The 9283-nt window shown below is 45.0% G+C and overlaps 1 protein-coding gene across 7 annotated transcripts in view; it reads left to right on the top strand.

The window, feature by feature from the left end:
* Positions 1-6280, top strand: part of DPYSL2 (dihydropyrimidinase like 2) — a 92433-nt gene extending 86153 nt beyond the window's left edge. For 5 of the 7 annotated variants that reach the window (XM_073324853.1, XM_073324855.1, XM_073324859.1 and 2 more), the window contains exons 13-14: positions 731-908; positions 3387-6280. In XM_073324853.1, the coding sequence (XP_073180954.1) occupies positions 731-908; positions 3387-3478 (270 nt within the window). In that variant the 3' untranslated portion in view covers positions 3479-6280. The remainder of the gene's footprint in view (positions 1-730; positions 909-3386) is intronic. The other 2 variants (XM_073324854.1, XM_073324856.1) reach the window with 1 other exon arrangement.
* The last annotated feature ends 3003 nt before the right edge of the window (positions 6281-9283 follow it).

The raw sequence follows: 9283 nt of genomic DNA on the forward strand, positions 1-9283 counted from the left end.
CGAAGCCAAAACAGAAGCAATTAGAGAGATCCTCAGCCAGTAGAAGTCAGCATAGCTGTACTGAAATCAGCATAGCTATACAGATTTACAACAGCTGAGGATCTGGTCCCTAGAGTCTTTCAAAGTGGAACAGTCACATAATTATATGTTTTGGTTAACTTGTCAAAATCTTTAAGGGAAATATTCCATGCTGAACTGAAGTATCTGCAACACTGCCCTCTGCTGGATAGAATCAGAGGAGTTTGCTTGGGATTATACTTTGTCAAAGTATTCATTGCAAGCGAGACTCCTTGTGAATGTGTTTTGAAATGTTGATGGGGAAAAAATGGATTTGCAATGCTTTGAAGCCAATGGATTTATACTACTGGAGGCCCAGGAGGATTAATGTGGAATCCCATGATTTTGGGGTACTTGGGTCACCAGAAAAATTGATTTCCTGTCCAGGCCTGGTTGACCTTCTCTCACAGTTTGTGAAATTACATTCAATGCAAAATAAATTATTGCAGCCAAAGGGGCAAAGGCTGGTCTCCCTTTCACTTGTGCAGTTGAATAGCCATAGTTCACAATCAGCATCAGCACCATGCAGAGTGTGACTTTTAAATTCTAGTGCAAAAACTGAACCGTGAATCAAACATCTCTGACTTGGTGACATCGGGACCCAGTTCAGGTCTCTTCCTAATGCCGCCTTTAGCTTTGCTGTTTGAAGGCTCATTGCTTGTGTTTTCTCCAGCTGGCTGAGCTGCGGGGCGTCCCCCGGGGCCTGTATGATGGGCCCGTCTGTGAAGTATCTGTGACACCGAAGACTGTCACACCAGCATCCTCAGCTAAGACGTCTCCAGCCAAACAGCAGGCCCCACCTGTCAGGAACCTGCACCAGTCTGGATTTAGCTTGTCTGGTACATACTTATGTATGGCTAAATTATTACGTTGAAATCTTGGTTGTTTTCTTGTGGGGGCGTGGGTTCGGTTGCAATAACAAGAGGAGGCGGGGACGGGGGGGTTAACAGCAGTGAGATTCATTTCACAGCAGAAGGAAAAATCTGGATAGAAGCCCTGCTAGAATTCTGATTTATTTCAGTGCCAAAACAAAGGAATCTATATCTCCATCCACTTCAAAGGGCAGGGCCCCAAGCTGGGATACAAGTTAGGTAGCACCATTGTAGACTTTTGCCAATTGAGGATCTGGCACTTTGTATTTTTCACTTTTTATCTTGCAATGTCTATGGCTGAGTTTTTTCAGCCATGATTAGCTTGGCCAGAATGGGAGACAATTACACAAGCTTCCTTTATGGATCTTGAGTGGCCCAAAGATTGACATTCAGGGCCAGATTCTATGGAGCCAGGCTGGAGTACACCAGGTATGTGGGATCTGGCCCATATAGTGCAGAGCGGGGCAGTTTTGCAGGGCCTGGGCAGTTCTGTATACCATCACAGGATACTGCAGAGAGAAGATTTGTCCTGAATTGGGAAGAGGGGGTTTAATGATGAAGTATGAAGAGACAGTGACTCAGTGTCTGGGAGATAGATCCAGAGATGAGGGGTAAGGCTGCCTTACTGCTAAATTGAGAGCTGATCAGGAAATCCACTTTCTCTGCATGGAAGATTTTTGATTAAAGCCAAAACTTATTCAACTTTTTTGGATTTGTCAAAAAAAAAAAATTCAATGAAAATCCAAAATTTTCTGACAAAAGCGAGGGAATAAAGAAAGTTTTAATTTTGGGGGTGGGGTGGGTGTCCAGGTCAGAGAAGGCCAAAATCAGAGTAAAATAAGAGTACCTACTTAGAAGGCCAGAATTAGCAGGGTGGAAGCTGGAACAACTCAATGAAAGAATAGGATGGGTTTGAACTTGAAGATGTAGTTATGGAAACCAGGAGGGCAGTTCTGATGAGACAGCTGGGAAGTTCATGTTGGCCGGTGCAGCAGTGTGCGGCTACTTTGGTTCTGCTCCCTGAAGCAAAGCAATCACCTCACCAAAACCAGGGTGGGCTGCCTGCAGTTTAGAGGAACGCATTAGTTTTATTTAGTGAGAGGCATCTCAGAGAGACTTGCAGTGCTTTTAGTGGACTTGAAAGCAAGCATTAAAAGTTATTTCAATACTTCCACATGGTTCTAGTGAAACTCACTTGTGGCTGGAGGTTCTCAGCATAGGCAAGTGTTACACATCTCTCTCATTTTGTGCTGAAGCAATTGGTTGAGGATCAGAAGGATGATTTAATGAGATCCCTCCTTCCACAACAAATATGGCAAGGTCTCCCACTAAGTTAATTTAGCTGGGAGGAGTGGGTGGACCAAGTGTTTGATAAAGGGCTAGTAAGCCAGCAGCATGCCTCGGCAGAAGCTACACAACAGGGAAAGCTAGGAGAGGGAGTTTCCTCCCAAGATGATGCTTCTAATCGGCAATTAAACCAAGTTAGCATTGGGAGGGGGGAAGAAGGGGAAAAGACTAACAAATTTCTCCACTCACCAGCCTGCCACTTGAAAGCTTTCCCAGTGCCCTCTGCTTCTGCACAGTCTAACCTAGCCCCTTGTGATCACAAAGAACCATCACAAAACAGCGTGAACCGATGCAGTGCCCCTTCCCTGAATCTGCAGGCAGCTCCAGGGCCGCTGCTGCTGCTCAGAGCTTTCACTGAAACAGTAGCACAGTCTTGTCTGTTTTTAGTATTGCTGTTCTGCAACCCAGGGGTCAGTCCGATGTCCAGCCCCATTCTCTGGGCACAGAGCCTTCACTTCCTGCTCAGCAGTCTCTCCCCCTTTATATCCCAAGCAGCCAATTTAGAGCCCTTCCACTGGGCACCTGATGCAGCAAGAACAAGTGAGCTGAGGTTAAAGCTCTTGTGGGCTTCGCTGTGGGCCAGATAGTGCTCCCTCGTTGTGGCATGGGGATAGAGAACCTCTCTTCTGCTCACTCCCCCGCAAAGCCATTAGCATGGATAGCCAGTGGTCACCAACCTACCTCGAGCTCTCAATCTAATCCACGTCTCAGGACCCAACATCTTAATTAATGGGGCGGCCTCAGCAGAGAAGACTAGGACTCACTCCACTAGAGAACGTGCTGTACTCTCCAGTGCTGGTCTCTGTGGGTTTGGATTAGAGCAATTCAGGACCTAATGATTCCCCACCTTGCAGAACAGCTGCCTGTTTCGTGATTCCCCAAGGCTGGAAATCAGGTGCCTACATATCTTTTTGAGGAACTGGGTCATAGGGCTTAATTCAACCTGGCCAAAGAGGCTATTATCAATTCCAGTGGAGCTGCATCCTTTTAGACCCACGGGCTCAATGCAGCCCAAAGACGGCCGGCAATGTCACGGGTCTATGTTACTGCGTTGAAAGCTACGCAACTCCAGCACTGCACTGACATGGCCTCTTCTCTGTCTCCTTCCAGGTGCGCAGATCGATGACAATATCCCCCGCCGCACTACTCAGCGCATAGTGGCGCCACCTGGTGGACGTGCCAACATCACCAGCTTGGGTTAAGGAACTAACCTCTCTGAGGCCGCCTAGCGGACCAGGGGAGGGGGCAGGGTACCTGGAGGCCCTTTCGATTCTTTTAGAGCCTGTGACGGTTACTGCGGGCAACCAGTGTGCTATGGCGCAACTTCAGTCCCCCTCAATCCATCTTCCTCATCGTCAGCGATCCCACTCAATTCCCCCCTCCCCATCCCCCAATCCCATCACATTTAAAGAAACAACCCCCATTTGATACGCTGGACATGCAAAAAATCAGTTTAAAGAGGGTGTTTGAGATGAGGCCTCTGTTCCCATTAAACATCTCTTGACAAAGGAAGGATAAAGTGAATTTCCCGGGAGCTGCCTTTTTTAAAAAATAAAAATGGCTTTTTGAGATGCCCAACACAGCAGTCATTCAAAGGGTTTTTAAACTGGATATTCCTTAGGGTCCTGACCTGCAACAGCACCGCTAAATGAGGGCAGAGGAACACAAGTCTAAACTTATATCAACATTCTCCCCCCTCACAATCATTCTGTGATCTCACCGGGTATCTTAGTACAAATAGGAAGCCTGTGTTAGAAATTGACAAGATGCATCTTACGCAGTTGGGCTGAGGTTTTGCTGTGTTTTTCCTTCTGGATTTTTCTGCAAATTAGATCATTGAGGAAATTTTAAAAATGGAGTACTTTTTAAAATATTTTGTACCATTGTGTTTGCACAGTCTCATCTCAGGAGTGGACCTCCCTCCCCCATTCGTGTCATAGTTTCTGGCCGTCACCACAATCATTTGGTAGTAGGAGCTCATAGCATCATTTCAGCAAGCACTTGATACTTGTGTTAGTTCATGGACGTTTCTAGGCCTCAAAGCGAAGCTATGATCTGCCTCAAAAAGTCTCAGGTCCTCAGCAGGTGTCAATCAGCCTAGCTCCATTGAAGCTAAGCTAAGACTTAATTGACACCAGCTGAGGATCTGGAACAAAGTCTCATGAAAACATTTCCTCAACAGGCTTTTCATTTGTGGAGGTGAAACTCCAGAAGCTGAGGTTTTAGTCAATAAACTAGGTTCATTTGGCAGTATGTTAAATTCAATCGCAGCCCCCCACTTTGATGATCAGAAGAAGAGTAGCCCTCACAAGAGCCATCATTTAAGATAGAAAGAAACTTTGTTAGTATCGTGTAAAGACCCCTCGTGAAAGCAGACAAGAAAGGTCTTACCAAGGGCCATTCCAGTTATAGGGCCAGAGCCACAGCTGGTGTAAATGGCAACTTGGTGGTAGCTATGCTGATTTACATCAGCTGAGGATTTTGCCAATGATTTATGACATTGTTATACAATAGATCATTGCACAAGGGCAAAATTCATCCTACTGGAAACACCCAGGAAAAGGCCTTTATTTAACCCACCCTAATTTAGGGTCAGTGGTAGTTCTTTGTCCTTACATACTAGCTAAATCCCATATAGAGATTGCTTAGTGCCTGTGAGCTAAGGCCCAGATCTTCAAAGGAATTTAGGTGCCTAATTCCCATGTAAATCAGTGAGCATTAGATGCCTTTGAGGAATTGGGTGCTGATCTTTTAGCTCAAGCGATGGATGATCCTCATTTCAGATCCAGATGGCAGTTGGTTCACATGCATCATTTAAGTCCTTCTCAAGCTGTATTTTGAGGGCTCGGGGCCTTGGTCTGGTTCTTTGCACAGAGGGTAATCTTTCACCCATTGTCACAGCATTTATCTTCACTTCCTTTTTGTCCCCTGCAGCATTGGTGGAGCCCTGGTGGTCCCAGGATATGTGGGAGACAAGGTGGATGAGGTAATATCTTGGTCCAATAAAAGATACTACCTCACCTACCTTGTCTTTTTTGTCCCCTGGTATTCAGGGGTGTCACCTGCTTCTTCTGTTTGTATTTTTGCTTGTGCATTCACTTTAATTTTCCTCGTTTTAACTCTTAAAATGATGTTTACAGGTTCTTAAGGGAAAGAGATATATGCAGGCTTTTAAAAACTAAAAACCAAATCCGCTTTTGTCAAGTATCAAAGCTGGGATTTCCCAGTGGTCTTAAAGCAGTTTAGGTACCTAAGTCCCATTGGATCTCAACACCTAACTCCTTCAGGCGCCTTCAAAAATACCAGCCTTAAAAAAAAACAGGACAGTATGTTTATTTGTCCAGCCATGTTTGATTTTGGTTTAACTCTTGGGTCTTTCGTTTTTCCTCACAGAGATTGCACTTTTGTTAAAGTAATCAGTAAAACCTAATATATATTGCAGCTGTTTTTTCCACCTGTGCTTTAAAATAAATTGGAACAAGTTAGGGAGAAAAAAAAAACCAGTCGTTTCAGTTCTACGAAACATTCGCAGCTCTTCAGTGTTCACTTGAGTCTTCCTTGTTTGTTTTTTTTTCCCTTCACCCACTGACTTTTCAGGTAGTTTTGTTCATTCATTACAAGAGGGGAAAAAAAAGATTTTTGCAGGCTACGTAAGCATGTTTTTCTGTGGGAGCTCATTTGCTTTGTGTCTGTTTAATGGATGTCATATGTAAATGCTTAAAGAAAAAAATGAGACTGACTATTAACCGCAGTGACTTGAAGCTCTAAAAATAAACAATGTAGGATTTAATACTAGCTGGATTTTAACCCTTGGATTTGTGATTGTGAACTATGAGAGGAGGAGCTGTAAGTGCTAAAGATGATCATGTGTGTAGACAAAAAGTACTGATATTTGACCATTGTCACAATGGTAAACCCCACCCCAAAGTCTTGTGTTTTATTCCTTACAAACTGTGTTATATTACCATGGGAACGCCTAATAAAGACAAAATGTTGTGGTTCCACTCGGTGTGTCTGCGTCCTGAGGTGATCAGTGTTGTATGAGTGTACACGGGGGTGGGGAGGGCAGCCCTCAGCTCGCATAGATTGGCATAGCTCTGTTGGCATCAAGACTGATTTACAGCAGCTGAGGATCTGCCCCGTGCTAGACATGTCTTGGAACATGCTTGTCACCGCTGAAGGGAGCCCGAGGGGATGGAGTCCTAGCCAACGAGAATTGCCAAAACAAACCCATCCCGCTGGCGCTCCGTTCTGTCATCTCAGTGGGGAAGCCAAGGATTGAGTGGTCCATGGAGACTGAATCAACCACTCTCTCCTAAGAGGCACGTCAATAAGGGACAGTTTGCACCACTGCTCCCTGCACTGTTCTACTATAACTGTATAACTCGCGGCCTTGTCTCCACAGTGCTCGAGCCAGCCTCTTTCACATGCAAATTCACACCATTATTTAAGAGACTTTTCATACCAGGTGTCTGATAAACACAGCATCTGGCAAAGCAGAGAAGTGTGAATTCCCACCATCATTCGTCTGAAAACAACACCCTCAGTTTACATAGTTAAGCAGTGGCCAATGATCTACAGCAATCTGCTTTGATCAAAGGGGAACCAAAGAGATGAAAGCGGTTGGCACAGCTCTCAAGCCTCCAACAGGCGCCCATTTGGACCGTGTGCAGGATACAGACACTGAGTGAAGCACGCAAACAGAGAACTGAGCTAGAATCATCACAGTGGGTGGGGAAAATGCTGATGAACCATTTTTAATGAAAGTTGAACTGCTTTGCAGAGATGGTGCAATTTAAAAGTTGCAGTAGAACCCAGGCAGGTTTCCAGTGGAATCTTGCAAGCCAGGCAGGTTGTGAAATCCTTCTGGTTCTGTGGCAGTTGACCAGCCCAGTTCCTCAGCAAGCTGGGATTTCAGGCTTCCAGGAACTACAAGCCTGGGAAGCTTCCAAGGTACAGAGCTCCAGGGCAGCCAGCTAGGCAGATTGCCCTGACTCTCCGATCCCAGCGCTTTCCATTTTGCAGAGAATTTCAAAGTTGCTAGTTTTTGTTCCAAATGGGAATGAAATTCCATGTCAAAATCCTCCACGAAACAGAATTCCCTTTCTCCACGCAGCTCTAGGAAGCATGAGGTGTCTGTTCATCTTTCGGTTGCCTATGTTCTCTCCATCTCTTTCAGAATATGCCATGGGCTCTAACTTCCACGGGGGCAAGGAGGGACCCTGGTTTAATGTCTCAGATCAAAGGTAGCGTCCCTAACAGTGCAGCTACCCTTTATTACAGTAGTAATATAGCACTGGGGTAATACAGTGTAGCATAGGAATTGAGCACAAGCATGAAGTGCTGTCCCCATTGTTGTCAATGGCAAAACCCCTGCTGATTGTCAGCAGGGCCAGACTTTGCCCCAGTCGTGCTATGGGTCTTAGTCCCATGGTTCTCAAGCACAGAGGGACTGCTACGCGCAAAACAATGCTTAACAATATTGTGTTGGGAATTGAAAAAGGCAGGTGGGCAGGAAAAAGCCCTCTAGCAAAGACCTTCATTCGACTAATTTGCTTATGTTCTCTTGTCTCAGCAAAATGCAACAATTTGGTTACTACCTCCTTACACTAGACAGTAGCACATATGGAAACACCTTTCCAGGGTGTTTTTTCTGGCATGGATTTATCTGAAGATGGGTTTAGATAAACTCAACTGTTGAAGTGTTTCTACAATAACGTAGGGCTGAACTATGAAGCCAGCCCCTAGCATTAATATTTAGTTCACACACATTGGTGGGGCTTCCACCTAGTGAGTGGTCATTTTGGGATTTCCAGTCTCCTCAACCACAGAAAAGGCTGGCCCCAAGGAATCCATCCCAGGATTTTCAATGAGCCCAGCATAGGCCGGGATAGGATTTGGAGTGTTTATGAAGATCTGACATGCTCAATAAATTCTATTAATAACTGAGGGACAGAAGCTTGAAGGGGAGAAGGGACCATTAAGATAGAGTCTGACCTGTATAATGCAGGCCATTAAATATCACCATTATCCCTGTATTGAGCACAACAACTTGTGAGACTAACAGGGGTGCTGGAACAATTTGTATAGTGGGGTGCTGAGAGCTATTGAACCTAACTGTAAACCCTGTAGATGAGGGAAACCACTTCAAGCCAGGGGGCACCAGCATGCCCCGCACCTATGGTGACTAAAGCACATCTTCTAGAAACATCTGGACTGGGCTTGAAGTCAGAAAGAAGAAGAATCTGCCACTTCCCATAGTAGATTAATAATCATCCTCACTTAATATAGTGCCTTATTTCTAATACAAATGTCTGACTTCAACTGCCAGCCACTGGTTCTTGTGATGCCTTTCCCTGCTAGGTTAAAGAGCTCTTTTTAACCTGGTATTTTCTCCCTGGGGAGGTACTTCTACACGAATCAAGTCACTGCTCAATCTTCTTGTTGATAAACTAAACAGATTGAGAGCTCAAAAAAAGCGTAGCAGTGAGAGTCTCAATGTGTTGATTTAAAGAAACCCTGGTCATGTGGGACAGTTTATTTGATGAAAACATCCTGAGCTAGATCAGTGGTTCTCTAACTTTTGTACTGGGGACCCCTTTCACATAGCAAGCCTCTGAGTGCGACCCCCCCACTTAAACATATAAAAAAGTGTTTTTAATTTATAACACCATTATGGGTGGAGGCTGACAGCTTGCGAGCCCCCCACGTAATAATCCCACAACACCAAGAGGGCTCACAACCCCCAGTCTGAGAACCCCTGAGCTAGAATAGGACTGAAACAACATGACTGCCGTCCTTAATCTTGGTTCATCTCACCAGCATTGACTGAAAAATTCCATTGATAGCTCTAGAAAGTTGCTATTTGGTCAAAAAAGGTGGTCAGAATTCTGAAAGAGGAAGAGAAAGCCCATGGGAGATCAATGCAGTGCTTAAAAACCCTACTAGAGCAATCATAATGCTATAAGTCATGGTAGAATAGTAAAGTAATGCAGTGTGCTATAGCT

This window comes from Lepidochelys kempii, chromosome 26 (assembly GCF_965140265.1).
Source record: "Lepidochelys kempii isolate rLepKem1 chromosome 26, rLepKem1.hap2, whole genome shotgun sequence".
In the NCBI taxonomy this organism is placed as follows: domain Eukaryota; kingdom Metazoa; phylum Chordata; order Testudines; family Cheloniidae; genus Lepidochelys; species Lepidochelys kempii.